This window comes from Antennarius striatus, chromosome 15, assembly GCF_040054535.1.
Source record: "Antennarius striatus isolate MH-2024 chromosome 15, ASM4005453v1, whole genome shotgun sequence".
In the NCBI taxonomy this organism is placed as follows: domain Eukaryota; kingdom Metazoa; phylum Chordata; class Actinopteri; order Lophiiformes; family Antennariidae; genus Antennarius; species Antennarius striatus.
In genome coordinates this window covers 18000347-18021629 of record NC_090790.1, presented here as the reverse complement: position 1 = coordinate 18021629, position 21283 = coordinate 18000347, and the positions used below count along the sequence as shown (strand labels likewise).

The following is a 21283-nucleotide window of genomic DNA, read 5'->3' as shown; positions in this document are numbered from 1 at the left end:
ATCAGGTTATAATTTACCCAGACTGTAAGATCCTGATAAGCATCAAAGCCAAAATGCCGCTTCCCGTATGTGTTCAAGATAAGGGCCCTGATAATCGCTCAAGTTACTACCTCTGCCGCATGATTGGCAGCGGTAATATGCCATTTCCTAGCAACATGACACTGTGACACCCTTGGCGAAGTATAAATGACCCTCGTTGGTAACTCACAACTCCGACTGGAGACCCACGGGGGTCAGAACTGCCTGTAACAAGAGAGCGCTCCCGTTTCAGCGGCCTGAGATGCTTTTATGGGGTGTCTGAGTTCGACAGGAGGGCACAAGATCTTGTGGGCCCACTGTGGGGGTTTCATGTTGCCTGATGTGTCCCAGAAAACAGACACACTTGGTTTATGAAGTCTAACAACACTTTTGGATGAAATGCTGTCTTGTGGAGAGTTGTCATCTTTCCTTGATGGATTCTAAGCAACCTTTTTCATTTAAGGCTTAGCAGGAAGTAGAACGTTGGACTGGGATGCCACCTATTGGTGACAATAAAATGTCATTAAGTTTAATCAAGAGGAATCATCTGCTTCTGGTACATCTTATTGGATTTTAGGTAAAGAACTGCAAGTTAGATTTATCTGTTAGAGGAAATCAGCATCATTTTTTCACATTTTATTTCATCAGATTTGTTGTTGTTGGTCAGCTGATCCTCAATTTATAGACAACCACAGAAATCCAGTCAGATTCTGTTCTGAAGACGTCACGACTCTCTCTTCTGGCCCGAATCCTTTCACAATCAAATTTTTCCTCAAGAACCACCTTATTGGATGGATTGCTGTGACTATACAAGCGCTGATTTTACAGAATCTTAATAACTTGACTGGCTATCAAGTCATTGATGTGATCCCGAGACTAAAACCATCATCATGAAATACAAACATGAACGTGTTGCACAAAACACAGCGTTTAGCACTAATTAGGAAGGATTGATATGCTAAGGTGCTGAGAGGGTACACATTACCACATCAACATAATGCTAAGTGACTGCACGACAAATGACATTTCCATCAGCCTTAACTAACATGGCGAAAATAGCAAATAATGCACTTTCTGAACATGTTTCAGAATCCCAACTGAGGACTTTTTTTCCCCCTTCTTAATCCTTCTTAATACATTGCATTTAGAGCTACTAAGTAAAGTTTGCATTCTGGGATGCTAAAGTAAGATATATAGATAGGCAATGTTAATTACACACTGTCATTTGTCATTTTTCAAATTTAGCTCACTGTGCGGCGTGAATATAAACTTTGTCCTCGCTTCCCAAACAACTCATTTGCATATTACCCCTTAACCATGACTTATTACTGCAGTCAGTGGATATGATTTCTTTCTTTCTGTAGTCGGTACATAGTTAATTAAAACATATTGTAATGTTTAGGTTGCTCAAACAAAGACAAACCCAGCGCAACCAGTGCAGAAACTGGTCCTCCTCCCTTTCCCAGTCAACCAGATGATTCATCCTTTATAGAACAATTGCATATTATTTAGGAAACTAAATTAAACCCAGAGTCTAGAGGACATATTTTTCAACAACATATAAAAAGTCTTTGGGTATTGCTTTTGGAGCGGCTGACGGTATAGCCTGACAGCACCGGTGATTAATGATGACAGACCGCAGAGCTGCTCCTTCATCACGACTGGGCTTCAACCTCTCTATCAGCCTAAAACTGTGCATGAAGGCCAGAGGGAAAGAGCTGCATTAAAATCATTAAGGAGAGTCACAAATCACGAACATATGCCCTGATTCTGAATTGGCTGTGAGTTTCTGCTCACCAGAAATAGATTCCTCTGATTTCATTGTCCTCTCTCCAACTTTATCACTTCATCCATCATCCTGCTATGTGGGCTTTTCAAGTGGTCCAAAAATAAAGAGGACACAGATGTCAGCCATGCTGTACGAATGTTTCTTAACCACCCATAACTTACATCCACCCACAAGCTGGGGGGAAATGTTGAAAATACACTGTTCTCACTCGTGGAAAAACACTTGACAAAACTTGCAAAATGAGCTGCATGCAATATACTGCAGCTCCGCGGCGGTGTGTGTTAAATTACCCACATCCAACAATAAATAGATCTGCATTTCAGCAGGCATTTTTATTTCTAAAACGGGCACTATTCCACCGTACTCTCCCTGTCTTGAGCCCTGTCGGTTAAAAGAGAGAAGAAAAAAAAAGGAGTTTAGCGGTGTACAAGAGGGCAAACGTAATTATGGTTTCTTTGCTAATGTGCATGGCCCCAGCTGGTTTTGATCTGGATGTTCTCTAAGGGTTCAGTTGTCAGCTCTCATGCATCACAGACCAGGCGCTTAACGGAAAAACGTGCTTTGGCAGCGACCAGTAGAGGCCTGGAGGCCAGCGGTTGCTGGTCGGTAAGCCGCATGCATAGAGGTGGGGGGGGGGTGACACCATTTGCTGCCTTCTGCATCTGGATCCTCTCGGTCACATTCTCTCATTCCTTTTGGTTTTTCACCCTCATCATGAATGCAACCGCTGTAATTGGCCGGCGTGACCCGGAGCAGACGCCACGCCACAGACTTGGGAGGTCAGAGAAAAGCCTCCAAAATACACACATATGGACGGCAACAGAAAGAGAAAGGGAGCACAAAGCCGAATGAAAAAGAGACGCTTGCATGGAAATAAGCATACGTGATTACTCAAATACAGTCATTAAGGAGGAAATGTTGTTTTTCAGGCTGTCAGGATGATTAATGAGGGACAGAAAATCCACTCAAATGCTGTTGTTTAGTCTAACCACCAGACCTGATCCCTGCTAACATAGAGCAGACCAGAACAGAACTACAAAGCGTGCTATAAAATGCTATAAAACAGTATTTTAAATAAACTGTTATTACAGTGCATGTGTTCACATGTTCCTCACATGTTCGGCTCTTCCCAGAATTGGAAGATGTTCTTTTGACTTCAGTTTGTTCCTGAGATCTTAAATCCGTTTGATTTTTTTTTTTTTTTAAACTTTAAAATTTTGACAGTTTGCATTAAGAGATGATTTATTCTGGAACATCAGCAGAGTCAACTCAGGAATTAACATTAGAAACTGTAGAATCTTTTCATTGTATGAAAATCCATCAGATAATTTTTTTTTAAAAACCTTTTTTAGAACTATCAAACAATCTACTGAAAGCATGACCTCCTCAGAGGAGGAAATTCCTTCGTTCACCCTTTCTGGTGTATCCACATTTCTTTTGTCCTTATTAAATAATAGCAGCTCAGCTTTCAAAGTGTTTGGAGTGTCTTGTATTTTGACCTCAGATATTGATGATCGCCTCCTAAAAATGAGTAACACATACTTGTCGACACCTTTGTCTGAAGTTAAACCAAAAGTTTCAAATTTTTAAGAAGTCCTACGAAGCTAAACTAGCCTACATTGAGTGAGAGAGTCAGGGCTTAGCTGCTGGTGTGTAGAAATCCAATTTATTTCATATGTACCCCTGGGCTGATTCTGACAAATGGTTCCTACGCCAGATTTTGATGAACAGCAGCCGTTGACGTTTCCCTCTGCTTTCCTTCATGCACACCGCATTCATTCAAAAAACATTTAGCGCTGCCATTGATCACGTACTCTACAGAGTATGTGTCAACACATTTGAGAAAATTAGCCATCTTTGTGCCAAAGTCCTCCGAAACACCAGATGTTTCCTAAACCATGCTTGAAGGCTGATAAGGAATCAGTTTTCAGCAGATGTCCCGAAGCGGGGATGTAGCTGCGAATGATGAAGCTGCGTTTCATAATTTGAATGCTTTTAATCGATGTGATGAATTGAAACAGTTAAGTTGTATCTCGTGATTTGGAATTATTTACTTCTTTTTCCATTTTATATAAATTTACTTTTTCCATCAAAACTTTTCCACTTAATTAAACTGGTTTACCATTCCTGGAGTTTGAGATCCAGTTGAAAACTCCAGGAATAGGCTATCTTACATTTATTAGCTAGTTTAAACAAAATATTTAACGTGACCAAAAAAAAAATAAAAAGACAATGTTTTACCTCATAAAATGCAAAATGTTAACATGTGATTGGCTAATTCAACAGGATAACGAAGATTTTTTTAAACTTACTTAATGTAACCATGACAAGTTATTACAAATGTGGATGCTATTACTCCACCAAGAACGAGATTTGATATGCTGTCCAAAAAATGTTAAAATAACCTCAACCGCTACGTGTATGACCCATAACATTTTAAAAGTGGCTAGCCGTAGCAAGCTGCTAATTAAAAGAAGAGTAACTAAAACTCTTTTCAAAGTTTGGAAGCTCCTCTCCCCTCCGGTTACCGTCCAACAGCGATATGCACAATGCACAGTATTTTTCGCACTATAAGGTGCACTGGACTATAAGGCGCACTGGACTATAAGGCGCACTGGACTATAAGGTGCACTGGGCTATAAGGCGCACTGGACTATAAGGCGCACTGGACTATAAGGCGCACCCCCAATGAATGGCCTATTTTAAAGCTTTTTCACATATAAGGCACACTAGATTATAGGGCGCAGTGTCGGCTTTTGAGAAGATTAAAGGCTTTTAGGTGCGCCTTATAGTGTGGAAAGTACCATAAATGACCAAAGTCAGTTTGTAGACTTCGTTGGACAAAGAGTTAACCTGCTAACGTTTAGCAGGTGCTGTGTCGCATGCTAGAATTTGCACACAAGAAGTCAAACTCGTCGTTCACGAGGATGGTGCGAATGACTGACACAAATGCTGAGGGAGGCGGACAGATGAGACCCACAGCCGCTGGGGGGGGGTTGGGGGGTTTGAGGGTCAACTCATCGCCTCGGCGTTGAGTGTGGCCCAGCAGCTGTATGCATAGGGGAGCCTTGGCCTCCTGCTCTGCATGTCAGGGGCCATGATTAATGGCCTGCAGGCTTTGCTCTTTACCCCCCACCACCACCACCCCACAGAAGTCACTGCAGCCACTGCTCATTTAGCTAATGGACACACACAAGAGATGGACAGACACGCACAGCAGACGATTGGTTGCATTCGATCGCGCGCACACGCACAGCGAAAGCAATTTCCCTCTTACGAAAAAAACCCAACACACACACACACACACACACACTCCTCCAGGCTGCGTGTAATTTCAGGGTGAGGGTGATATTTTGTTAGATTACCATGTGCGGGGTTGTGTGTCTGCACAGTGTCGAGGTTCAGAGGGTGCCCTGTTGTGTACCGGGTTCCCAGCCTGTCAGGCAGCTGTCGGGGAGTGATTTATGACCACTAGACTCCAACCTGTCTTCACTGCCAGCTCAGTATTGTTACAACTGACAGCTAATGAGGCCAGACATGCTTTCAAGCAGAGCACTTAACAGGACTTCAATCTTCTCCCGTCACGACGTCCATTTTTGCACTCTCTCACACGCCACCCTCCTTTCTCCATGCCTTCCTTGTTCTCTGTCTTTCTGCGGTGGAATATCTGACAGGCAGTGAAAAGGCTTCTGCCTGCTGAAGGAGATGTTTCTCAAAAGGCATCCTTCACTCACACACACACACACACACACACACACACACACACACACACACACACACACACACACACACACACACACAAATGCACATCAAATAATCATTATAAAATATCCTCACAGTCTTCATTATCAAACAAATAACTATAGAAATGCTTTTAGTTGCCGAAGAGCAGTGATTTCACTCATGCTTAACGTTCACCTACCGCCAGGAGATGGTTAGCGTAGCTTAGCTTAGCTTAGCCTTAGCACTTGTAGAAGAAGAAACAGCTAGCTTGGCTAATCTTCCTACCAGCACCTCGAGTACAGGAACAGCCTTAAATTGTCATAATAGTAGTGTATCAACTAATAAAATTAGTTACATACACACACACACACACACACACACACACACACACACACACACACACACACACACACACACACATATATATATACATACTGTATCTACATTTTTTTTAAATTAAAAAATAAAATTGAAATTAAATAAAAATTTTGACTTTTTAAAATAGTTTTTAATTTCTTATACACGCACACATATATATGTATATGTGTATATGTATATACATACTGTATATATATATATATGTGTGTGTGTGTGTGTGTACATATGTGTGTGTGTATATATATATATTGATATATATTGATATATATATTTATTTATTATTTTTATTATTTTTTTATTTTTTTAAAATTATAATTACGTATGCTAAACATGAAGCTACATCCAAGCAGGGTCTAGCCTACCTTAGCGTTCCAATCAATATCATGCAAATGGAAATGCTTTCGTTACCATAATTCAAATCCGCTTCAGAATTTAAAACCAAAGAAAAAGTCATGACTTTGGTGAAGCTGGCTCCACCCGTTTCAGTCGTACGTTTGTTTTATTAGCTGCCCCTAACTGGAAACAGCTACTGCCATTAAATTTCAGTGACCTCCTTTTCACCTCCACAGAGGTTCTGTTTTCACCGTGTCTGTTTGTTTGTTCATTGGCAGAACTTCTAGAGAAACAATATGAACCTTGGAAGGGAGGAAGGAAAAGAGGACAGGAAAGAGGCGCAAAACCAGGAATTTATTCTAACTTTCCTGAACGCTGTGAGAATTTTTCAGCATTTCACCCCCAAAAAATATAAAAACTGCTGAATGGATTTTTGTGAAAAGTGGAGGGATGTGGGCCAAGTCAGGAGAGCTGACGGTTGGTGTCGTCCTCTCATCAAACTGTAAAAGAAGAAGGCAAACAAATGACAAAACATCAAAGATTCATTAACCTTGACGTCTGTGGGCGAACTGGTTTCACTGGTTGTGGTTTCAAAGTTTCAAACAATTCATGTTAGGAATTTGTTAATTGTTTTTCTCAGCCGTTGATAGACAGTTTATGACATCATAACAGGTGACTGTCATATGAACTCAGATATATTGAGTAAATTACTCCAGTGATTTACTCAATTATTTTAAGGAACTTTAATATTTCAATTCAATCCCCTCCCACGCTACACTTTTAACTCTACATGTGTCTGACATATTTATTTTAAATATAAGATACATGATTGATCTATGTCCTTTACTTTACAGAGTACATCAACACTGAGCTGTACTGCTGATTTACTTGAGTAAAAACATGGGACTACTTCCTCCATCACAGTAAAAAAAACAAATTCTCCAAATCGCCCAGTTTTCCTTTCCTGTGAGTTGACCCTAAAAAAACAGAATCTCTGGCAGCTCTCCAACCTTTAACCCTTGTTTTTTGTCAGCCATGATTAATGACAGGCTAACAGGCTGCTAGCTCACATTGTTGGTGTTGCCATTGTGTCCTGGATACTTAATGAACTCGGACAAGAATGTTCTGCAGATGTTTTCATTAGATGCTGCAACAGCGATACCTGGCGGTTAAAGTGTAGAAGTACACCAGCATCATGATACTGAATGTGTTATTATTACACTTATGAATATGTAAAGAGGTTATTATAATATCAGAGAATGATTGTATTCTGATTTTCATTTTGACGTGTTAGATTTTTTTTTTTTAAAAAGCGTGATAAATGGATATCTTCAAAAGTAAAGTTTATTTGTTCAGTTAATGCCGAGGAACATAAACATATTTCAAAGAATGCACAAAAACAACTTTGTCTAAAGCAGAGGGTTACATCAGCATAATGGCTGTCCTCAAAAGTCCAGATGCAGCTTATAAACGTAACTCAGTGTAATGTAAAATATATATAACTACTCCTTAATGTTAAATAACTCTTAATTTACTTATTCAAGTTGCAAACTTAACAGTTACATAAAAAATATGTTTGCTTGTTTCTCTGTTATTACATAAATCCTTTTAATTTGTCAGGTTATGAAACCCTCAGAACTCCATCAATCAAGGATCAAACTATCCAATGAATAAAGAAAAATAACATCACAAGTTATAACCCTAACTTTGTTAAAATGTTTTTGTCAAAGATCAAATGGGCTGAATTACTGCAGTGTGGAAAATGTAGTTTTTGATCAAAGCACCCATTTGACCCATTTATTTTTAGACACTGACCTTTTATCTTTTCACAACATTTGCTGTGTAGAATTTAGATTGTATTTCAATTCGGAGAGATTCCAAAAAGGAAAAAGGTAGAACAGAAAACAAAAGGTCAATTGCAGCAACAAACAAGGCATTATAATTTAGATTATTGAGCAATATGGATGCGCTTAATTGTGGTTATTGGCTCAAATGTGCGCATATATCATGTGTGTCGCAAAAAAAGAAAGAACGTGAACCCAAGAGCTGCACTCTATCGCCTCCTCCTGGACACCTGTTTCAAGCACACCCTTCTGACGTCATCAGGTTTACTTCAGGAAAGTTTACCTCTAGCTGTTTCCCGAGCAACTAAAGTGACACTCTTACAAAACCGCTGCGTGAACCTTGTGACGGCGTGAGGCCGATTACGCAAACCTTTTACGCACAGATCAACCCCGTGCGCGCATTCTTTTAAAAGACGTGTGTGTGTGTGTTTTAAACTCTTCCTTCCCTTGTCTGACCAAAAAGCGTAATTGATTTCTGTGCGGGTTATCCCGTGATCGAAGCGCCCCCCCAGCAGGAATCTCTCCTTGCAGTTCCTGGTGTTCCCAGCTGCTCCCTCCCCCTCTCCCGGCTCCTCCTCTGTCGGGCTTCTTCCTCCGTATCGAACGATCTCCCAAAACTTTCCGTGCCAAAAGCTTCCAGAAGCTTTTGAACCAAATGGATCCGGTGGATGGCGCGGGATATGAGTTCTAAAACATGGTACTGATGACCGATCAGACGGAAAAACCTCTGACCTCCTCATCCACACCGGAGCAAGTTCTCAACAAGGACTCCCGAGGGAATCGGTAAGTCGGGAGAAGATGGAGAGGGAGGGCCCCGGTCTGCGTTCCAGGCCAGGAGCGGCGAGCTTCATGTGTTTGCGCGTCCAGATCGTTCCACTGGAGCGCTCTGCAAACTTTCATGCGATGCGTACGTGGCGCAGAGCTGCTCCAATTCAAACTCCAGAAGTCAAAACGTCTCCAAATCGGATCAGTTTTTGCGCGCTTGGCGCATTCCTTGCAGACACCGAGACGCGTTACGACGACGTTACAGGTGTGCAGGTAGAGAAGGATCGGTGACTGTTATGTGTCCAGGTATGAGGTGGAGCACGGAGGGGACCGGAGACAGAGGGGCCCCGGGGCCCCGGACCTTCACCTGTGTCTGGACGCGGAGCCAGACCCCACGGAGCGCAAGAAGAAAACAGCTGGCACCAGGTGATCACGATGGAGAGGTTATAAATGAAAGATTTATAACGTCTTCTCGGCGTCTTTGCTTCCTTTCTGTTTGCTGAGTTTTGAATGGAGGCAGTGTGACGTCAGTTTTAACTAAAGAGAAAATAATTACAGTAGTTTATTTTCATCCCACGTTCAAACAGACGTGGAAACATGAGCATGAACGAAACATCATTGCTTAAAAGTGTTAGTAATTATTAGCTATTACACAAATATTTGCTGAAAAATAATGAGAATAATCGTTATACGTGATAAAAAGTAACACAAATTTTGTTGTTGCAAAAAATTCAATTTAAATATCTTTTATTTTCAACTCATTTATCGTCTGAACGTGTCAAAAACCTCAACAAACACTCTTCCTCTGTGGTATTTTAACCAGTAATAACCGTGACATCATTAAACCGGTCTGAACCGGATTCATTTTGCCTCTATGAAGTGTTTGTTTACAGATCCTGTTGTTGTCGTGTCAGCCTTCTCGTTCCAACGCCGTTGATCACGGACGAGGTAGCTCGTCCGGCGCCGTCCGGCGGGCGTTACCCAGCCTGCCCTTCTGTCTCCGCTGTCTGTTTAAACACAAACTAACCCTCTGTTTGTTTGTCAGGCTGAAACCTGCGGAGCAACCTTCGCCCATGCTGACCCCGAGTGACTGCGAGGTCAAGTTCGAGAGGAAGAAACCGCAGCCCAGCCACGTACGGAAACCCCTCGGGCCCAAAAGCTGTGTGTGGTTTGTTTTTAGTGCCCGCTAACAAATGTGTTCTTTTCAGCTGTCGAAGACCAACGGTCACTATCACAAGTTGTTCAAAGAGGTCAGCAAAGACGAACTCCTCAAACAAAGTAAGTTTCGGACTCTTTCCTCGGGAATCGGAGACGTCGACGTCCGTCGGAGCTGATCCGTGTCCCGTTTGCGCCGACAGGTTACACTTGTGCCCTGCAGAGAGACATTTTATACCAGGGCAAGATGTTTGTGTCTGACAACTGGATCTGTTTCCACTCCAAACTCTTTGGCAGAGACACTAAGGTATGTCGCCGACTGAGCATCGAGCAGCTCTGCAGCTCTTCCCGGCTCTTAACTTGTTCTCCCACCTCCAGATTTCCATCCCTGTTTTGTCTGTGACATTCATTAAAAAGACCAAAACGGCGTTGTTGGTGCCCAACGCCCTCGTGATCGAAACCACCAGTTTTCAGGTAAGAAGACGATCAGACGTTTATTCTTTTCCCTGATTCGCCTAAATGGGAAACTGATGCTTCAACGACTGTTTTTTCCAGCACGTCTTTGTTTCTTTCCTGTCTCGGAACACCACCTACAAATTTCTGAAGTCCATCTGCATTCATCTGGAGGTAAATCTAACATTTATTTTTCCGTCTATGGAGAAGGTAGGTAGCGTGTTAACGTTTGCACGCTACGTGTGAAGCTACAGGTGGACAAGCCGTGCACCAGCCCCAGTACGTCGTCCTGTGAAAACAGCTTCAGAGCCAAATGCCCGTCGTCTCTTCCTCTGGTCAGTCCCGTGTTTCTTTTTTGCACGGGGGGGGGGGTGTTTTTATTTATCTGATTGTCCTCCATTGTGAGAACATCTATAGCGCCGCCTCGCTCTCATGTCATACAAGAAGTCGCCTCTATGTGGGATCCATTGTAGCGTTTCCTGTGTGTGTGTATGTGTGTGTGTGTGTGTGTGTGTGTGTGTGTGTGTGTGTGTGTGTGTGTGTGTGTGCGCTGCAGGACTTTTCCAGAGACTTCTCTGACCTCGATGGAGTCGTGCAACAAAAACGGCAGGAGATGATGGAGAGCAGCAGCTCCGGCTCCCAAACTCCGGATTATGACAAAATAGGAGGTGCGTGCTCCTCCCTCGCTCCTCCAAGCGTCTTTATGCTTTAGTTGATTTTTATTCTCTCCAAATTAGCTCACCGCCTCAGGTTTGTAAATATCCAAGTGAAATTTGACTCATTGATGATTCAGGATATTGAAGCGAGTCCGCCCGACAACAATAGCTAACCGGTTGAGCTCCACCCTCTTGTTATTGTTGAAATCAGGGATCTTTTGAGCTAGCGTGGCGCCGTGGGGACGTCTCCTCTTCTGTTGCTGGTGTTTACTCACCTGTGATCACGTGACCGATCTGTGTTTGAGCAGACTTCTCCAGCCTCCCAGACACGTTTCTAAGCGCCGTGAAGAGCGGAGAGGTTTCGGTCCACGCAGACATTCACCTCCAGAATCCGGGACAGAAACACGGAGCCGCGCTTCACGGTTGGTTTGATGGAATCGCTTTGATTCACACTTTATTGAAACAGACTCAGAAGCAGTAGAAATAAACTAACAGTCATTTAGAACCTTTAAAACCATCCAATTTCTTTTTGCTTTTCCTGGTAGGTTCTACCAAACCGACTGGACTCAAAGACAAAACCTCGCAGCCCATATCGTTGCACGCCATCCTCCTCCTGTATTTGTTCCTGTGAGCTCCCCCTTTTCTACCCACGACACAAAATGCTAAAGATAATAGCTTCTTGGTTAAATTAAATTGGTTAAATCTCTCATTTCGGCGTGCTAACCATTCTCCCACATGGATGTTCGCGTGTCTCCACAGGGTCGGCGTTCTCGTCCTCTCCTCCTGTTACATGGCTTTTAAAATCTTGGCGCTCGAGCATCGTTTGAATTCCCTGATTTCCTTCGGGGAGCAGATCCGCAATCAGTAAGAGAGTTTTATTTAAGGAACTGAAGACTCCAAACTGCTTTATTTCATGCAATCTTTACTGATGTGCAGCATCTTTTAGCAGAAATGCTGTGAGCAGGACCCAGAATGAAATAAACGCCGAGCTCTACGAAGAACTGTCCACCAACTTGTTCAAGCTAGAAAAGGTTTGTCCTGTTTTCTTACACTGCATAGGAATGGGTTAGCACACGGTTTCATCTTCATAGGTTCAAATGGTTTCATAGAAATCTGAACTCGAAGTCCAGATGTATAATTAGAATCAGGATTACGCTTCAAAGGACAGTGCATCTTTTCTGACCTTCATTTCTTATTCACAGATTCAAAGAAATCTGCAAAAGCTTTTGGAGGAGACCTAAGAAGAAAACTCATCCGCTGGTTCTGACTCGAAGCTCCAGCTTTTAGCCGACACTTAATCTAATCTCAGATTGGATTGGAAGCTTTCTTAGATTATGTGAATTTTACCAGTGCAATAATCGTCTCTTTCCCCAGTGCAGTCAGAACTGGTTCTGAGGAGGACGAATGGATCGGTGTTGGAGGTGAATTGAAGCACCGTGTTAGCGTGCTGGAGTTAGTGTAGAAAATAAATGTATTTATTGAAGAGCTTTAATTTTCATTTCATCAGAGTCGGATTATTTCATTGTTTTCCTCGCATTCCTTAAAAGGTCAATTTTTGCTGGTTTTTTTTTTTTTTTTCAAATTAAATTGTAAATAATTTATATTTATGTGTTGGTTTTATACATATGGGCAACTTCCTCTTCTAGTTTTTAACTCTAGATTGAAATGAGGCAGAGAAGACGCTGAAATAATTTCAAAATCACTTTCATTAATATATTGACTTGTGTTTTCACATCAAGTGTCTGAAAACATTTACTGTTTAGCGTATTTAAGAAAGCTGTTAGTGATTCCAGCAGCTCTAGAGGCATGTGTTTCTTCTTCGCTGGTGTTGTGCACCCTCTGGTCGACCTGCTGATCGCTGCCTCCAGCCGCTGTGTCCTTCATTAAAGGCCATGAATTGTCCTGATCTTTGTGTTTGTGACCTTTCCTTTCAGAAGTTCCACGTCGGAGTTGGGTAACGCGCCCATAGTTACAAACAAATGTATGCAAACACCCACCCACCCATCTACTTAAACCTCATTCCAGGTCAAATATAAAAGCATGTTGCCATAGGAACCAGCAGCAGAACATGCAAACTTCATACATGCTCCTTCTTGCCATGAAGCTCCATTATGAGCTTTAATAGCTTTATTATGGTGCATAATGAGTAATTATACTTTTGCTACTTGATTCTAAAAGGCTACATTTGTATATTTAATTCAGTTATATTTTAAAAGGAGTTTGACAAATATTCACACCTTCTTGGATACTTAGATGGTACTTTGACAAAAACCGTCTTGACCCTTGATATCTGTGGAGGTTCTCGGTTATCCAGGTCATGGTTATCCACAGCTGTTAAAATCAATCCACTGGACTTCAAGGAAGTTTCTTCAAGACTTCTTTAAGAAAGTTTCTCGAACAGCTTGGGACATCCTGACCCCTCAGGTCATCCGGGACTGATCTGTTTAGGGGTCAGACGTTTTTTTTCTGAAATAACCATCAAATTAATAATCATAATTTTTTTTTTCCAGATTCTAGGGGGAGACACCGTCCTTAAGGAATCCCATTTTGTTTGGTGCAGCTGTTTCTTTATTTGTCCCATCTACAATTTCTTTTTTAGTCCAGTCCAATCAACCCTACTAATCCTTATAAAATAATAATATTACCATATTATCATGAAAAAAATAACATACTAGTCCTGTTTCAGGAAAGGAGAAGACAAAATACACAATGATTCATTAGTTGTGGAACTTTTTTTTTTTTTTTTTTTGCAGGAGTGTGTGGTTGTGTCATCTTCAGATCCTCTTCTAACATTTAATTTTGCATAAATGCGTCATCGCCTAAAATTTACAAACGAAACATCCTGAACAAAAATTAAAAAAATAAAATAAAATCCGAAAATTAAAAATAAAAAAGCCGGCAGCGACACTCAGGGAAGGTTAAAAACCAAATGTGCAGACTGCATGCATTGAATCTGGATGTTTATTGTGCTCGCCTCGACAAAAGCGACCCGCCCACTCGGGAGTCCTGCACCAATCACACGCCAGCCTCCTCATCTCCTCTGCCTATCAACCCGTGCCCGCCCCCCTCCCCCTTGCATGACGTAACACCCAGTCTGAAAGTGCAATGGCGATATTGGACAATAACAGCCATCGCGTTTTGGGGACCACGTCTGGATTATGTGGCTAACGTTAGAGGAAGCCCCTCCAGTCGGATGCGCATCGTATCATCACGCAGCGCCAGCCTCGACCTGAGACAAGGCAAAGGTGATTCCACAGCACCACCCCCCCCTCCACGCACACACACCACCACCACCACCCCCCCCAAGCGATGACAGCCTAGAGCCAAACGCTGGTGAGTGCTGAAGCCTTTCCAGTAAACGTTTCCTGCAGCCAGCTTCACATTTCAAAGGGGCGTGGCGGCGTGGGTACCACTTCTGACTAAAGGATGCTGATAGCTTAGCAACAGCGACAAGAAAGGGAGAGGAAGCGGAGGAGAGACAATGGGGTAGGCAGACTAGGAGAAGATCATCATCATCATCATCATCATCATCAGGAGCCATGAATGCACACTGGAAATGTAAACAAAGGGTGTGGGCCTTCCAGCCGGCTTCCACACACGGGCGACCGTTACTGCTCTCCATCACTTGATGGCTGACGCCGAGGCACATTTTATCCCCTTCTAACTGTTGCATCGTCTCTCCTCAGGTGTGACGTGTGAACATGGCCACACAGGAGCCGTCCCCCCCGTCGTCCATGGAGAGCAACAAGCCGGGCTTCCCCAAGAAGATCCTGGGCAACAAGCTGGAGGACAAGCATCTGTGCAACTGCTGTCACAACATACTCAGACGACCGTTCCAAGCCCAGTGCGGACATCGCTTCTGCTCCTACTGCTTCAACAGGACCGTGAGGTGAGGGGGTGCACGAGTGGGGTGAGGGGGTGCATGAGTGTGTGTATGTGTATGTGTGTGTGGGGGGGGCACAGCGGACAAACGCTCTGCTACAAGAATCAGGAGTACAAATGACTTGAGTAAAAGTACAGGAGTAGCAGCGAAGAAAGAAACTAACGGTAACTGTTTGGAGTCGAGGTTTTTAGGTGATCAACAGTTTTAACGGTTTTAACGGTTTTAACGGTTTTATCGGTATTCTTCAGGATCAGGACATTTTGCAGATCCTTCAAATTTGACACCAAACTGGAGATATTTTGGTGATGTTTTCCAGAAGAAGGTCTTAATCTAGATTCAGACGTTGGTCTGCATCTACATTCAGATGTTGGTGTGGATCTGGATCCAGATGTTGGTCTGGATCTGGATCCAGATGATGTGAATGATAGTATCGTGCTTTTGGATTTGCAGTAAATCCGCCTCTCATGTTTTTTTTCTTGCAGTAATGGACCCCAGAAATGCAACGCCTGCATTAAAGAGGATATTTTTGAGGACCCCACATCGATTTTGAAACAAGGATGTGTGAGTATTTTGATTTGTTATTATCATTAATCTGGACCAGAAAATTTCAAAAGAAATACTGAAAGAATCAGACAAAAAGTCATTCCTTAAAGCCGTCTGAAAATTCAGTTTACTTTAACAAAAGTTCAAGAAATGCAGCAAATTCTCAACTTTTAGGAGGCAGAGTTGAACTTCAATTTATGTGTCTGCATTCAAATAAAATAAACGGGTAAATATTAAAGATAAAAGAATAAGAAGTCTTTTGTTTAGAAACGACTTGGCACTTAAACAGCGTTTTGACTTATCAAGTCTCAGTTTTATTAGTTACAAATTACTTTAGTTTTTATTTTATTCTAACTGGTTATAATTGACCTGTTTTGTTTATATTTTGACCCATTTTGACCCGTTTTAGTAACTTTATGACCAGTTTGGACCCGTTATGACCCTATCCTGACCAGTTTGACCAGTCCCAGTTTCGTTTTAATGTTTCTAACCAGTAAACATACCATAAAAAAAAGCTTTTTTTTCCCCTATTCATACAAATAGTTATCAAGGAATCTCCTGTTTTTCCAGGCGTTTCCTGACAACGCCGTCCGAAGGGAAGTCGAACACCTTTCGGCCGTTTGTATCAATGACAATTGCACGTGGAAAGGCAGCATCAAAGACTACGAGGTGAGGCTTCAGGGAGGGTTCTGTTCTGTCGCTCTGATCTGATTGATCAGTTCCATCTTTACCCTCCAAACGAAAACTCTTTTGTCTTCTATTTGTGCATAAAACCCACCAGATTCCATCCACCAGGATCCATCCGATTCTCCGACTCCCTTTTCATGACATACTTATGTGTGTCATCGTCTACACTTGTTGATTTATTGCTTAGAATTCTTTGGTCGCTGCACAAGTGAAAGTTTTCTTTTTACAGCTTAACCACGAGGGGAAGTGTGAGTTCATGATCATCCCCTGCCCCTCTTGCAAAGAACACATCCGCTTCAACGAACAGGAGCGTCATAACGAGCGAGAGTGCCCAGAGAGAACGCTCAACTGCAAGTACTGCAAGGAGCCATTTCATTTCAAAAACATCAAGGTGGGACATGATTTATTCAGACCAGGCTTGTCAGAGCAGCTCTTTATGTGTGGTTTTAAAGTAAAAACATGTTCTATTTTTTATTTTTTATTTTTTTTTCGTTTTTCAGGCACATGATGAGATCTGCCCCAAGTACCCGATGATCTGTGAAGGCTGCGCCAAGAAGAAGATACCCAGAGAAAAGGTAGGTTAATATTAACGCAGCGTGGAAACAAGAAATTTGATTCTTCATCTTTGGAGCTATTTGTGTTTATTTGAAAAGTAGCTCGTGTGTTAATGTCTGCTAACAATTCTTTTTTTTTTATTGTTTCATGGCAGTATGTGGACCACATTAAGTTCTGCAGCAAATTCAGGACTCCGTGTCGGTTTCACGTCGTGGGCTGCGATATGTCTGTAAGTATCTCACTTATACACCTCAGGGACTGTCTGAAAATGATTAGCAGTGGAGAGGAAGTAAGAAAAGTGGAAGGATTATGAATTTCCTTTTGTTTGCCATCAAGCTAGAGTTGCGTCTTCTTCTTTGGATCACAAAGACGATTTATTTATTATATGTAACGCTACACTCTAAAAGAAGCAGTTAACTCACCTCCTCAAATAATTTTTCTTACGGTCTCTTACCGCTGACAAGGAAGCATCAGTTTTTTGTTTTTATGTCATTTTCCTCTGTTTTTGTAGGTGGAAAAAGAAAAGATTCACGACCACGAGCGCGCCTACGCTTACGAGCACCTCAACCTGCTGCTACATTACATCATGGGTATGAAAGTGAGTATGGAGGGCCTGCAGCCCCACGGGCTGGAGGTGGCCGGTCACAAACTGGTGGAACTCCAACAGTCCCTCAGGGAGCTTGAGGCCAGAGTCTCCCAGCTTAGCACCACCTCCTCTGGGCCTCCCGTGCAGGGAGCCGCCGCCGCCGCCGTCGCCGCAACCTCCTCTTCATCCTCCAGCTCCGGTCCCCCTTGTCCCCCCGCCTCAGCTCCTCTCCCGCCTCCGCCCACTCTCGCTCCCACTCTGTCGGTGTCTACCTCTTTCACGCCCCTGCCCAGCTCGGTGGGGGCGGCGCTGGAGCTGCAGCTCCACAGCGAGAAGACCAAGGTGGCCGAGCTGGGCCGCAGGTGTACGGAGCTGGAGGTCAAAGCCGGCACCTTTGAAAATGTGGTGTGTGTCCTGAACAGAGAGGTGGAGAGGTTCGCCACCACCATGGAAGCCAGCAACCGTCAGCACAAACTGGACCAGGACAAGATCGAAGCTCTGAGTAATAAGGTGAGACTGGAATGAAACCACAGGTTACTCGCAAAGTAATCAAGTACTGGTTAGATGGATTACCTTGAATTCATAGTGACCTGGTTCCAGAAGAAAATAAGAATAAATAAATTAATATTTCCCTCCCACAAATTGTTATTTGGATCCAACAGACATGATTTCCATTATGCACAAACCTACTCACAAACAAACATGTATGAGCAGCTCTTATTCTGAAAATGCCCAGTGAAGCCGCTTTCATTTCCCAGGTGCGACAGCTGGAGAGGACGGTGGGGCTGAAGGACCTGACGGTGGCGGAGATGGAGGGCCGGCTGAGGGAAATGTCCGCCACCACGTTTGACGGCGTCTTCGTCTGGAGGATCTCTGATTTCGCCAAAAAGAGACAGGACGCCATCGCAGGCAGAGCCCCTGCTATGTTTTCTCCAGGTAAGGCAGGATCCCCCCCAGGTCGTCATAGATACGGAGGAAAAGCCTGGCCTGCTCTTGACCGAAGCCCAATCTGTCGTTCCTCGTAGCGTTCTACACCAGTAAGTACGGCTATAAGATGTGTCTGCGGATCTACCTGAACGGCGACGGGACGGGGCGTGGCAGCCACCTGTCCTTGTTCTTTGTGGTGATGCGGGGTCTGAGTGACGCTCTGCTTAAATGGCCTTTCAACCAGAAGGTAGAAGACTCTGTTTTTAGCCTTATTCACCTGTGCTGACCTTTTTTTCTATCTGCATGTGCATGCATGTTAGTGCATGTGAGTCTGTCTTCGCGTGGAAACCTGGAGAGAAACGTGTCTCTTCATATATCTCTGCAGGGGTGTCAAACTCATTTTTACTAAGGGGCCACATCAGCATAATGGCTGTCCTCAAAGGGCCAGATGTAACTAATAAATGTAACTAAATGTAAGTCAGTGTAATATAAAATAAATGTAACTACTCCTTAATGTAAAATAACTCTCAATTTATTACTTATTCAAGTTACAAACGCTACTGTTGCACAGAAAACTTTTTTTTTTTGCTTGTTTCTCTGTTCTAACATAAATCCTTTTAATTTTGTCAGGTTACTAAAACCACATAAGTCCATTAATCAAAGAAAAATAACATCAAACACAAGTTAGGACATGAACTTTGTTCAAAACGTTTTTGTCAGAGTTTAAATGAGTTTTATTACTGCATTGTGGGAAATGTGGTTTTTGGTCAAAGCACACTTTTGACCCATTTATTTTTAGACACCCTGACCTTTTTTGCTGTCACGGGCCACATAACATGATGTGGCGGGCCACATTTGGCCCCCGGGTCTTGAGTTTGACTCTACTGTTGTCAAAAATCTGTTCAGATTTCATTTTGTGTTTAAATCTAGAATTTGTCACTGAAAAGATTTTACCTAAGAAATGGGCTTCCGTCGTGAAATTCCTCATATTTTCCACCCGTGTCCTCGTCACCCGTCCGACCCGTCCCGTCTCCAGGTGACCCTGATGCTGCTGGACCAGAGCAACAGGGAGCACATCATCGATGCCTTTCGACCCGACGTCACTTCCTCTTCCTTCCAGAGACCCGTGAGCGAGATGAACATCGCCAGCGGTTGTCCCCTCTTCTGCCCGCTCTCCAAGCTCGACGCCAAGAACTCTTACATCCGCGACGACACCATCTTCATCAAGGCCATCGTGGATCTCACTGGCCTCTAGGTGGCTCCGCAGGGAGATCAAAGTTTGGCAGCTCTGTGACCGTTACGTCTTCATTTTGGCTCGGTGGTGGTCCCTTTGGGGCTCTTTTCGGGCCCCTGCAGCTTTAGGGAGACATGCTTGCAACCGTGTGCTGCATGTGGCTGCAGTGCGCTCTGTCCAGACGGCGCCGGCTTCATACCCAGGCGGTCCCTACGCGAGAACCGCCGTCATCGCTGTACATTTTGGGTGCAAACTTCCTTTTCTTTTCACACCACACCCCCGTCACGGCGGTGAAACATCACTTCAGTTGTTCTGTTAAAGGCCACAGACGTAAGCGGCGGTGCAAGCGTCGAGCAGAAGCAGCGGTGTCAAAGTGAACAGTGATGATGGAGTGAAAAGAGCAACTAGCATCTTTTAGCGTCTCGTCCCGTAGGTTTGGAGACTCGGGGATGCTACAGAACACGCGGACCGTGTCAGGGCGGGGTTCTAGATTCCAGATAGTTGATGTGATCGTTCTGATGTCGTTGTAGAGCGCTGGCAGTAGAATTATAATAGAGTAAGAACTTGGTTTGATGCAGTTATTGGCTTTTTTTTCTTGCAGGTTGTGGATATTGTGAGTTTCTTAATTCCAGTGTGGAGTGAATTTGCATAGACAAACGTGGAGTTATGTTATGAATAAAGATTACAGGCATTTTCTTTTTGCCTTTTATTTGCTCAAAGTGCATGCTGCTGGAATTTTAAGTAGAACCCGCTCCTTATTTGGACTGATCTTGACGGTTCCTCAATTCGTTGTTAAACTTGTTCGTGAATAAGCCATCCAGGACCGTAGACGCCGCGGGCTATTTTTACATGTGACGTTTGTGTTGCGTATTTGTTCCTCTTAAGGGTTGGTGGTTCTGATTGGTGGTTTGGTACATCTGTGGAAGATACAGTGGAGTTACCAAGGAGTCAGGGCAGCTTGCCAGTCAAGCCTGAGGCATAAAACTCACATACGAGCTGACGTTTTCTGCAGGAAATGCTCACTAGCTCACATCTCAACACATTGTACTGTGCCCCACCACAGACTGAGGTCAACACAGATTCCACAACATGAGGGAATTTTCCGTTCCTTGTTTTCTGTCCATACAGTATACAGTGCATACTTGTTTATCTGCTGCTCTAAAATAGAATCCTGATGTGAATTATATATATATATATATATATATATATATATATATATATATATATATGTTGGTGCTAATATAAATGTTTGTGGAGCCTGAGAGGCTGAGGGTGAATATTTAACAAGAGATTGATATTACACGCCATTAACCACTTCATTTATCGCATATTGATGTTCAGTGCAGTCCCGAATTACTCGAGGCTAATTTCCAAACAAATCTACACCATCTGTTTAAATGACGTGTGATTTCCCAGTGTCCACCAGAGATTGCTGTTGTACTTACTTAGCATGCATGCTGAGGCTTCCAAGATCCACGCTGGCCTGTTCGAGAACCGGTCTCGACCTGTATTGAACCCTCTCTGTGCATGGGAGGCTTCAATTCATATTCACTATGGAGTTTCACATTGGTTTCCCCCCCCCAGTGAACCACGTGTGAACACATTTATTTGTATTTGTTTGGGAAAAATACGTAATCATAGAATAGATATTATGTTATAACCGGCTCTGCGTCTGTTTAACAGAAGCACCGGCCTATATTCATAGCAACTTATAAATATATATCTTTCATAGCATAATGTTGAAATAATCTATA

General features: G+C 43.1%; 1 protein-coding gene across 1 annotated transcript; it reads left to right on the top strand.

The window, feature by feature from the left end:
- The first annotated feature begins 8548 nt into the window (after positions 1-8548).
- LOC137608868 (uncharacterized) lies at positions 8549-20700 on the top strand. Its single transcript, XM_068335458.1, is given in 25 exon segments — positions 8549-8868; positions 9157-9276; positions 9896-9983; positions 10059-10128; positions 10209-10312; positions 10384-10479; positions 10561-10632; positions 10713-10793; positions 11015-11126; positions 11423-11536; positions 11660-11741; positions 11874-11978; positions 12064-12145; positions 13049-13068; positions 14289-14359; positions 14801-15003; positions 15448-15558; positions 16111-16209; positions 16457-16618; positions 16728-16802; positions 16937-17011; positions 17294-17878; positions 18127-18304; positions 18394-18542; positions 19332-20700. Coding segments are annotated over 25 exon segments (3162 nt in total). The 5' UTR covers positions 8549-8779; the 3' UTR covers positions 19551-20700.
- Positions 20701-21283: the final 583 nt, after the last annotated feature.